Source organism: Dipodomys merriami, unplaced genomic scaffold, assembly GCF_024711535.1.
Source record: "Dipodomys merriami isolate MVZ:Mamm:240054 unplaced genomic scaffold, mDipMer1.0.p SCAF_13, whole genome shotgun sequence".
NCBI classification, from domain to species: Eukaryota; Metazoa; Chordata; class Mammalia; order Rodentia; family Heteromyidae; genus Dipodomys; species Dipodomys merriami.
In genome coordinates this window covers 40231999-40243553 of record NW_027202604.1, presented here as the reverse complement: position 1 = coordinate 40243553, position 11555 = coordinate 40231999, and the positions used below count along the sequence as shown (strand labels likewise).

Sequence of the window (11555 nt, the reverse complement as noted above, 5' to 3'; positions counted from 1 at the left end):
CCGGCCACTTGCGGCTCCTCCATCAGGCAGCTGGTGGGAAGCAGGGTCCTTGTCTCGGTGGGATGGGTGTGTTTCTCCTCTGTCCACTCCTCTCTGGGGCGTCTGCTTGTAGAACCAGGGCCTGCGGAAAGTAGCTGTGTGGAGAAGTGCAAACACAAGTGCTCTTGGCCTCTCCGCTTCCGCTTCCAGTGTCTTCATTACTGTTGATAAAGCCGCCACAACTTACCAGCCATCTGTGGGGCTGTGGAAAGAAACTTGGTGGCATTTATAGAGAGCTGGTGGGTCTGGGTTCAAAGCCTCCAGAACTACTTCCAGGTGGGGAAGGGAAGTGGGGTCCGCCCACAGGTTCACACGCAGAGCGTACCCGTGCTGTGGGCGTGGCTTTCCCCAGAGTTACTCAACACGCGAGCACCGCAGTGGCTGTTTGAGAAGCTCAGGAGGAGAGTCAAGCAGGCCGGGGTCAGGGGCCTGGGAGGGGCAGCACCCGGCATTTCAGGCTGTGACCGTGTGGGGTCCCATCTAGAATGGTGTGTGTGTTTGGGAGACACAAGCAGCGGGTCCAAGTCAGCCACCAAGTCCAAGTGGCCTAAACAAGTGAGGAGGGATTTTGTGCCAGGGTCGGCGTGGTCCCTTCGTGTGGACGCTGCCATGGTTAGAAGGCTGGGGGAGTTGGAGCCGTTGCATTTTTCCTGGGAGACCAGTGAGAGAGAAGCCTTGCCCGGGCCTGTGTGGCAGCCTGGAAGGCCTGGCTGGAGCCGGCAGGCTGGCGCAGGGGCTCTGCGGGGCGCGGGGCTCCGTGTCGCTCAGGAGAGGCGAAGCCCTCTTCACACCCTGGTCTGCTGTCTGGTGTGGCCTCTTGAGGGGGAGGTGCTCATTCTCCTCCAGCCCGAGTCCTCCTCTCACCCTGCACACACATGCTCGCACGCACACCCACATACCCATGTGCATGTGTATTTGCACACGTGTGTGCAGATGGGCCGGCGGCTGCAGGAACCAGGGCTGCAGGTCAGGAGTGGCGGTGCAGCCACGCCGCCTCCTCCCAGAAGCAGTGCTGTCAGACTGTCCCCAAGCCCTGGCTTGTGAGGGCCTGTGTGTGTGTGTGTGTGTGTGTGTGTGTGTGTGTGTGTGTGTGTGTGCGTGTGCGTGTGTGTGTGTGTGCGCGCACGCGCGTGTGTGCGTGTCCTGGGGTATGCGTTCTTTGCTGTCTTGAGGACTAAGCAGGAACGGGCAGCTGAGCCTTCCTGTTGTCTCCAGCACATTGTTCTGGGGCCGCGGGTGTTGTCATGGCAATCGGTAGCTGCCCTGTCCAGGAGCAGATGTGTGTGTGACCGTGTCTGGGGCCGGGATGGGCTCAGCACTCTGCTGGCCCCTGAGCAGGCCAGCAGCCCCCGGCCTGGCCCTGGCCCTCAGGCCCTCCCTGGGAAAGCTCTCATGAGATACAGCGAGTACGAAGTGCCCAGACCTTTACAGCAGCCGAGGCACCGAGCCCGAACTCACCTGGTCACCACCGTGGTCCGGACGCTGCCTCCACCTTAACGGTAGAGAGGTTACCCCGACCACCGCAAGGCACAAAGCCAGCCAAAAGCAGACCTGGGTTTAAACTCGGTGCCAGCCCCAGGGTCTGTGCTCTTAATGGCTACTCTTGGGCCAGTTGGGCCACCAAGGGGCCCTTCCCTCTGCTGTCCCATTGCCTGGGTGCCATGGCTTCCCATCCTCCATCAGGGAAAGGGTGGGAGGTGTTGCTGGGCCAGCAGGGGAAGCACATCGCTCTCCTGCAGGTCTGGATTGTGGTGGTCACACGGCCAGGCCGAAGGCCCACCAGGTCCACCCCCAGGAGGCTGGGGTGAGGCGGGGAAGACGGCTAGACTTGAACACACGACCGCCCGGAGAGGTGCAGAGGGTCAGCTTGGTGCGGCTGGCAGGGTCGCCTGGCCTTGCTGAGAGCTGAGGAGGCGAGTGAGGATGGCGCTGCGCCCCAGGGAGCAGCCTCTGCCCAGCCTCGTCATCGCTTGGTCAACACCATGAAGCTGAACATGACTGTCTCCCAGTGTGTTTCTGTGTTGTCTGTTGGCAGTTCAGGGATTTAATATTTGCTAGGCGCATGCAGCCCTTTTGCTCTGGTCCCTGTTGAGGTTGGGTCTTGCGTGTGGCTGACACGGGTTCACTGTGATCGTACCTTCCCGCAGCACTGGAAACCCCGTGCTGTGCCTTTTAATGGCAGGAGGGTCCCTTCTGAGGAGAGCACTGAGGGGCCGCGGTCATGTGACCGACACGCGCCACGGCCCGGGAGGGACGAGCCCGGAGCCTGCCCGCCGCTCCCGGCTGGACACGGCCCAGTCCGCCCCAGGCCGCGGCGTCGCACAGTGCGTGCATGCTGTGGGCTCTGCTGACACAGGGACACCCGCGCTCTTCCCTGAGACCAGGACAAAGCGGCTCCCGGAGGCTCAGGCCACAGCTCAGACTCATCTGCTTTGCGCAAGGGACGCCCGTCTCCACTCCCGGTTCCATGCACTGCCTCCCCCCTCCCCCCCCCCCCTGCTCCCTCACTGTACTCCACCCCTCCCGCCCCCGTGTCCACACCCCTGCAGCATGGGTCAAGGCACCAGCTCCTCGCCCCAAGCCCACATAGTGCTCTCTTGAGCCTTGAGCTAGTGTCTTCTCAAGTTTAGAGTGTGTGTGTGTATGTGTGTGCGCACATGCATATGGAGGTGTGTTCTTCCTGACTTCATCTTGCTGCCTCTGTGTGTGTGTGTGTGTGTGTGTGTGTGTGTGTGCACGTGCACGCACATGCACGTGGAGGTCTGTCCCTCCTGCCCCGGGCGGCGCATCGTGGTAGTGAAGGTCCACCCCCAGGCAGCCTGGACGCCGTGTGACCTGCCGTGAGCCCCGCCCCCCTCACACCGGTCCTCCTCCATCTCCAACACAAGCGTTTGAGATGGGCCCTGGTCAGGCTGCGCGCCGTGACGAGAAGGCCAGGCTCGGCCTGCCGTCGTGTTCGGCCTCACCCTCACCGCTGGCCAGCAAGCCAGGACGGGGAGGCCGCACCCGGACCACCAGATGCTCAGCCCGTCTGAGAAGCTGGGGCTGGTGTGTAGCGAGCAGCAGTGTATTTGACGGGCCCGTGAGGTCCCGTTCAACCTCGGCATCACAGAAGGAAAAAACCACTGGCCACGTGGGAAAACCCACCTCCCGCATGGCAGTGGTGGCCTGTGTGGGGCAGCCCTCCGGAAGTCTTACCCACACTGGCCCCCGGGCCCTGGGCTGCCAGCGTCCAAGGCCTGGACTTGTGACTGACTCGGCTTCTTCAGCTTGTGGACTTTTGATATCAGTTATGTTGAAATGCTACTCCAGGAATAAAACAAAGGGGAGAAGGAATAGCTTTGCTCACAATAGAGCCAAATATTTATTACCATAAGAATCTTATGACTGTGGGAAGGTTAGTAGCAGCAATAACAGTAACAACAACAATAATGAGCATTCATCCATCTTCTTGCAACTCAGGAGGCCACGCGGTCATTCCTGGGAGGCGCCTCACAATGGCCCGAGAAGTAGTGCTATTGTTGTGGTTTTACAGAGGGAGAAACTGAGGCTCAAGTAGCTCTGAGCTGGGCACTCCGGTGTGTGGCGGGGTGGGGGTGGGCTGTGTGCAGTGGGCGCGGCTCTGGGCCGGCAGCCAGCCCCCGGGCCCAGCCGCCCTCACGCCAGGCCCTTCTTCCCCCGGACAGTGCAGGAGGTCATGAGAGTGACTTTCCTGAGGTCACATTCATGGAACTCAATGGCACAGGACCTCCCTCCCTTGCTCCACGTGCCCGCGAGGCTAAGTACAGGGGCACTGCGGGCTGGGAAAGCCATCCGTCCACCTACCCACCTGTCCATCCACCCACCCAGCCATCCACCCACCCTCCTGTCCATCCACCCACCCAGCCATCCACCCGCCCTCCTGTCCGTCCACCCACCCAGCCATCCCTGTACTCCATCCCTCCTCCCACGTCCACTCATCCAGACAACCAAGTGAAGGAAAAATTAAAACTATGTCCAAGGGTAAACGCTGATCCGGCCGTGTTTATTTTCCATGCTGCGTGCGACTCGGGCCGGTGCTGAAGCCCAGGAGTTGGATGGACACGGCCTAAGTCAGAGCTGAGGGCTCCGCCCACAGTCCGAGGCCATGGCCTCCGGGGTCACCAGGTTTTACTGGCAGGGGACAGCTCAGAGATGCCAGCTCCTACGGTTCCACACAATCACAGAAGTCCCTCGCTCTGTCTCACTGCATGCACACATACCTCAGAGACACGCTGGGGGCCAGCAGAAGCCCAGGTCACGGCTCCAGGCTCCTGGAGATACCCCTGGGGTGTGTCAAGGCACAATCGTGTGAGTGTGAGTGTGAGCACACACGCATGCAGGTGTACACAAGAGCGCCCACAGCCTCCTGGAGGATGTTTCTGGGTTGACAGACCCAGGGGTGCGGCTGAGGTACCGCTGAGAGGGCTCCCCCCACCCCCAGACTGTCCTGGGAACAAGACCTCCAGGAGACCCTGTGAGCCTGGCCATGCACGGCCTCCCCCCTGCCTAGGGCCCGTGCCCACCTCCTGGGACACAGGCAGTAGCAGAGCTCAGCTAGTGAGGTGCCAGCAGAGGACACGCGCCCAGCCCTCCAGAGTGGCTCAAACACCTGAGCTCACCAGGCCGAGCCCGGGCCTGGTGCCCCCGGTTCTGTGGGTGGCACCCTGGCCCCAGGCCTCTGTCCGAGGATGACCGTGGCCTCCTTGGCAAATAGAACTCCAGAACCCAGCTGCAGAGCAGGCACCGGCAGTAAGCACAGCTGCGGGACGACACAGGAGACGCCATATAAATAAAGTAGTCATAGAAAAATAGTCTCTCACAAAATACTCTCCTGTCCAGTGCTCGCTCTCAGAAGACGGAGACGGCTATGAGTTTACTACGAGTCCCCCATCGCGCACACGCTCACTCTCTCTCTCTTTCTCCCTCCCCCTTCATCTAATGGTAAAATTTGAACTAGGAGGACACAAGAATTGGAAATGTATTCTGGGTAAAAATGTCTCCAAATTTGGACTGGCTTAAACTTCTGGATAAGTAGCAGCAAACAGCAAAAAATATAAATGTGTGTATTATATATATATATATATATATATATGTATGTATAAAGGATTTTGCTCTTTGTACTTAAACATCTAGTACTGTAAGGAGGAACTGCAAAATCGGCTAGTAGAATCACCTGGGCAAGAATAATGATGTACAGTTCCACTTGGCTCCCAGCCCTAAGGTCAGAGCCGCCCTGCCAGGAGAGCCAGGGTCCACTTTGATTGCAGACAACGGATCCTGACGAGGTGGAGAATTTTTTTAATTAAATAAATTAATAGTATTTCTTATCAGAATAAATTGTTAAATATTGCTAGGATGAGGCCCGAGGGTGCGTTCTCGGCGTGGAAGGCCGTGTCTGGGAGCGGGGCTCGGCGGGGAGCCCGCCGGCGCCCCCTCCGCGGAGCGCGGAGCCCGGTGCGGTGCGGGTGCGGGCGGCGCGGCCCGCGGCCCAGCCCGCAGGCTCACTTGCAGGTGTACATCTCCGTGCGCTCGCTGCACGTGTTGCACTTGACGTAGCAGCACCAGTGGAACTTGCAGTTGCACTGCCACACGCGGGCGTACTGGTGGGTGTTGTAGCCGCGGCCGCAGCACATGAGGTCGCAGCCGCTGGCCTGGGGCGCCGTCTTGTTGCAGGCGCGGCCCTGGGTGCCCACGCTGCCGGTCACGGGGTCCTCCTCGCAGTAATTGGGCGACTTCTCGATGTACACCAGGTCCGTGTCCATGGGCTTGCGGTAGGACAGGGGCTTCTTGATCTTGAGGAAGGTGGGCCGCTTGTTGCGGCTGGCGCGCACGGGCTCCACGTGCACGGCCTCGTTGTACTTGTCCTTGAGCACGTAGCCCAGCTCCCGGAACTGTGGCAGCGTGGTCCAGCACGTCTTGGTGGTGCAGGAGCCCGACACGCCGTGGCACTTACACTCCAGCTTCATGTTCTCCTCCAGGATCTGCGGGGCGGGAGGGGGAGAGCACAGCGCGCGTCACCGCGGGTGAGGCCAGGCGCGGCCCCGCCCCTCCGCGCGGCCCCGCCCCTCTGCGCGGCCCCGCCTCTGCGCAACCCCGCCCCTCTGCGCGGCCCCGCCCCACCGCACGGCCCCGCCCCTCCGCGCGGGCCCGCCCCCACAGCCCCGCCCCTCCGTGCGGCCCCGCCCCTCCGCGCTGCCTGTGGCCGCTCACCTCCTTGGCTTTGTCACCCGGCCTACAGCCAGGACCCGCACCCCTGGGTCCTAGTTCAGTGCCAGGCTCAGCCCAGTCCAGAACACACACGGGTTCTCTTTCGCCTGCATAGAGCTAAGATCGACTGGGAACCAATACCTTAAAACCTGGAGGGGTTCACTTCAAAGGCAGGCTTCCAGGTTTTCTGGGCAACGCTGGAGTGGTAATCACCAGTGGAGCTGAGCCCCGACCCGTTTGCATGGATGGCGCCAAGGCCGGCATAGCCATCCACCCCCCTGCTCAGCCACTCAGCACTGCTGGGCTGTGCGCATGCCCGTGCGCGTGCACACACACACGTCAGAGGCCTGGTCTTCAGTGATACCTCACAAAGGTGGATGGACACACCAGGACTCGGATGTCTCACTTCTAAGACGTGTACCTTAGAGGTCCATCCCGCATTTGTGCAAGGAACAGGACCCAGAATGTGTGTGGCAGCCTTGTCCCCAGGAGTGCCCACCCTGACACCATCCAGATGCCCCCCATCCACAGCCCAGAGGAACACAAAGCCCGTGACCGCCAAGGGCCCTGCCACCACCGTGACAGGGCCACCCCAGAAATACAGAGAAAGAGGAGAATCACGAAAGCTCTCCAGGGATGGCTTCCTGTGAACCCAATGCCAGGGCAGGGACTTGTTTAGGAGCCCGTGTGGAGGGAGACAGTGAAGGAATGAGGCCCTGGCTCTCGTGGGGGGGGGTCGTGTTGCTGTGCTCTCTTCTCACGTGGGCAGCGGCTCCACGGAGTCTGCCTTGATGAGCAGAGCTGTTCTCAGGGCCCTTGCACCAAGTGGTTTCTTACCATGTATAGAAAGTACAGTTGTCAGTAAATGTGAAAAGACACTCAGTATCCTTAGTCAAGAGGAAAGTGAAAACCAAACCCACTCCACTCTGGTGCGGCCAGCGTCAGAAGTGGACAATGGGGAGATAGCGCTGGGAGGCAGAGCCGAGGCCCTGGGCCGGGCACAGTGCTGAGGTCACCGCTGGAGACGCGGCCCACAGATGTCCCCCCAGATACCAACGAAAACGCTGTTGCTACAGATAAGGACAGTGTGCTGTGTATTTTTAAAAGCCAGAGGGGAGGATTTTGAATGTTTTCATCAAATAGCTTAAATGGCTGTATTGTGTGTGGTAGCTTATACCAGTAAAGCCATTTTATTGAAAAAGACATCCCATAGCTCTAGAAAGTTCTAGAATGAAAGCAGCACAAATACCAGTGTGATTGTTCCTGCTGCAGTGGTCCCTGGACAACAGGCCCTGAGCCAAAGGTCCCGGCGTGTGGATGCCACTGTCTCACGCCACGTCCCTCGGCCCGCCTCCCTCCGCGGTGACCACGGAAGCCTCAAGCCATGGTAGCACTGAATGGGCCTCTAGTCAGGTGACCACCAGAGCCTCAGGGACGGCGCTGTGTCTTCATTTAGTGGGTGTGATCACAGCTGGCCCCGCAAAGCAGGCACTTCAGGGTCAGGGGGTCTGGGGCTGAGAATCCCTGTGATGGCCCAGCCTGGCCCCTTCCCAGAGCCTGGCGCGTAGCAGGTGTTCAGGACGTGCCCCGGTGTGCTTCACCAGCCCTCCATAACCGAGCCACCCTCCAGCCTTGGTAAAGAGCAGCAGGGCTGCCCGGTCCCATTCCGTAGCTCCCACCTCCACCACACAGAAGCACACAGAGGGAACACGTGCCTGGGGCTGGCTCCGGCCCCACAGGCCTGACCCCTGGGGTTTGGCCCGTGCACGTCTCTCGGGAGGCCAGGGGACAGGGAGAAAGTCCTGTCACTGCCCACTCCCTGCTACGCTCCCAAGGGCGGCTGAGCTCTGTCAGGCTCCCGTTCCTGCGGGGGCCTCCGTTCTGTACACCCGAGCACCTCCGTACACCCTGGCCTCCTCCGTCCACGGAGCACCCAGCACGTGCTACTGCACACTGTTTAAAAACAGTTCCACGGCCATACAGCTCAAGAGCGGAGGCTTCACCCAGTTACAGTGCGCAGTGCAGTATCTCCACACTGTGCCCGGAGCTGTGCGGACATCCGTACCGTCTAATTCTTCACCCTTCTCCTCACAGCCGGTCCTCAGCCCCTCCCCCAGGCCTGGCCAGCAGCTGGCTGTCCGTGCGCTGGGCGCCTGTCACCGGGCACGGTGTCCAGGTCTCATCCCGACTGCAGCTGCAGCCCGTGTCAGAATGGCCTCCCCGTCACGGCTGAACTCAGCCCCTGATGCGGGTTGTGTTTAAACTCTCCTTTATTCCCAACATGGCCCTGCTGTGGGGATCCTCCTGGTGCTTCCACGGGGCTGAGCACCCCTGGCCTCTGAGCCCCGCCGCCCCGCTGCAGTAGCCGTGCCCTCCCAGGCCTCGGCCGTGCCCCTGCGTCCCGATCTGGAAGGCCAGTCTTTATCCCCACTCACAACCTGATGCCACAGTTGTACTGGGCGTGCGCTGTGGTAAGAGTCTCATGGAGACCCGGAAAGGCTAGAAGAATGTACAGACCCGCAGGGACAGCGAGAGGGCCGTGTACCAGACCACCCAGGACTGCTGAGGAGAACGGGGCGGCTCTGCACTTAGTGAGGGCCATTCTGCAAGGCGCATTGTGAAGAGGATAAAGCAGGGGCTAGGGAAGCGTAGAGACCTGCACCCCGTGCTCCTGGAGAACAGGATCGTCACAGGGTCCAACAGGAGAGGGGGGGGCGGTAGCTGCCCCCAGGGAGGACACCAGGCACCGGAGGGCGCAGCAGGCAGCCGAGGAGAGGGACATCTTCAGAGGGCACTGCGCGCGGCCTCCGCACCTGCCGGTCACGCGGATGCAGCCCTTCCCAGACCGAACCGTGCTCAGTGCAGACAGAAGAGAGGCGAACACCTACCACTTCCCATACGAAATACAGGTTGCAGCTCGGTGCTGGTGTCTCACACCCATAAACCTAGCTACTCAGGAGTCTGAGACCTGAAGGACTGGGGTTCCAAGCCAGCGCAGGCGGAAAAGTCCACAAGATTCTATCTCCTCTCAATTGGCAAAATGCCAGATTAGAGGCATGGATCAAGTTGTAGAGCACCAGCTATAAGCAAAACAAAGGCAAGCAACCATGTGAAACCCTGTATTCAAGGCCTAGTACCTGCACCAAAAAATTAAAAATAAGTAAATAAATGACGGGGAGGGACTTCAGAAAGACTGAGCTTCAGATGCCTACTGGCTAAAGAGTCAGTGGGTGGAGGCCGCATGGTCAGAGCTAATGCACAGTGAGGGAGAGGCTGGTCTTCCTTTGTGATTCCTAGAACTAGGTAGGGTATGCTGGACAGATTGGCGGAAACAGAGCCGCTGGGTGTATGGATACATACCTGCATCCAAGTGCTTGGGAGACTGAGGCAGGAGGATGGTGAGTTCAAGGCCCGACACACTGTGTATCAAGTTTGAGGCCAGCCTAGACGACAGTGGAAACCCTGTCTCAAAAAAGTAAAAAGAGGCAGCCCGGCTGGGGGCGGGGGCGGGCGGGAGCTGCTGAGCTTAGAGGTCCGTCTCAGGGACGCCTGGTGCTGTTCCACAGCTCTGCTGGCCCGTCCTGGGACATGAGCAGGAGGGACCCCAAGAGGATGGGGGCCCAGGGAAGCAGACCTTGCTGGGTGGTGGCCCCTGGGCCCAGGGGTGGGGCTGCAGCCCAACCCCTTCCCTGCCCGCAGCAGCCATGGCCCACACCTGTCTGGAGCAGCAGGAAGGACTTTCCGCACTGCTGGAGGGAGAAATATCAATCTCCTCCTGACAGGTCCCCCAGGAAGTGCAACAATGCCCCAGATGCTGCCCCGACCCAGAATTACTCAAGGTGAGGCTCTCGGGCGCAGGAGGGGCCTGGGAAGAAACTTGGCTCCAGAAAATTCCTTGATTCATCCTGCCAAATAGATGGTATCTAAGTTGGCCTGTTGCGTCCACCCGGCTCCGGCTGCCCGGAGGAGCCAGAGTGAACTTCCTGGAGAAGGAACAGGTCTCGAGGGAGGGGGCCGGTGGCTCCTGCCCAGTCCCAGCCATGGGCACCATGGAAAGCAGCTCTCCCAAGCACTCAGAAAGGCCTTTTGAGAACCAGAGGGCTCTACAAGCCTAGCTTCCCAGGAGGCAGAAACAGGAAGGATTGCAGTTTAGAGGCTTGCACAGAAAGCTGTGAGGCCCCCTCTGGTCCGATCAGAGGTCCGACGTCGCGTGCCTGCCCTAGCCTCTGCTTCTCCCTCCCTCCCTCCCTCCCTCCCTCCCTCCCTCCGCTCTGCCTGCCCCGCCTCTCCTCCCTCCTGCCGCATTCCTCTGGGCAACTCCGATGGAAGTGGGAAGGTGGCCTTTTTTCCTCCTGTAAGCGTTTGGGTATCTTCTCTTTGGTTACATTCTTTAAGTCACACGGACGCACCGACATTAGGCAACTGTTTCCCGCTCAGGTGGGCGCAGGCCAGGCTGCGTTCCGCGGGGCCTGGCGGGCACCCCGGGGAGGGGCCTGGGCCCGGCCCTCTCCGGGTCACCAGGGCCAGCACCCCAGCCGCCCCACGGTGGGCTGACCTCGCTCCAGTTCTGGGGTTTAGCAAGGCCTGCGTCTCAGACAAACAGCCCCTGACTACAGATGGGTCTTTCTAGAGTTCTGCTCATCCAGTACCCCCTGCTGTGTGCGCGCACAGAACACGGCCTCACACGTGGGCACTACCCCAGTCACGCGTGTGTGCGGGCTGTCTCACCGTCTGTCCCCGCGTCCACACGTCCACTGTGCACCCTCCCACCCGGCCGGTGAGCTGCTCACGGAGGCCTGGCCGCCCTCGCAGGACCTCAGGGCCTTTTCAACAGTGGGGCGCACCCAGAGGAGCCGGGGGGGCACCCCGCTCTGCCTGCCGCCCAACGCCGCTCCCCTCCCCTGCACTGACAGATGTCCCGATGTCCACCCTCGGTGCCCGGGGCCATGGCACACGTGCCTGCCCCGAGCCAGGCCGGAGGAGGGGGCAGGGGCCAGAAGACCCGCCGGCTCTGCAGTGGGGAGTGACCACACCGGGCACAGGACGGAGGCCAGCTCCACTGGCCAGGCTGTGAAGGAAAGCGGCTTCCTGTCCACAGCCTGCCTGAGCGCGGTGTGTGGAAGGGGGTCCACACAGATGGGGTGCCTGTTCAGAACGGCCCGAGTCTGCCCTCACAGCTCCTTACTGCTGACGGACTCGGCCCGTATGGAGTCACGTGCCCCAGCCTCGCGGATCTGTGGAGCACTGCTGATGAGCACTGACGGGGGGGGGGGGCGGGAAGCCGGGGT

General features: G+C 60.9%; 1 protein-coding gene across 1 annotated transcript in view; it reads right to left on the bottom strand.

Annotated features, from left to right (window-relative positions):
• Positions 1 to 3972: 3972 nt before the first annotated feature.
• The window catches only part of LOC138824847 (protein Wnt-7a), a 44463-nt gene continuing 36880 nt past the window's right edge, over positions 3973 to 11555 (bottom strand). The window contains exon 4 of the mRNA XM_070019219.1: positions 3973 to 6041. Coding sequence (XP_069875320.1) covers positions 5562 to 6041 — 480 coding nt within the window. The 3' untranslated portion in view covers positions 3973 to 5561. The remainder of the gene's footprint in view (positions 6042 to 11555) is intronic.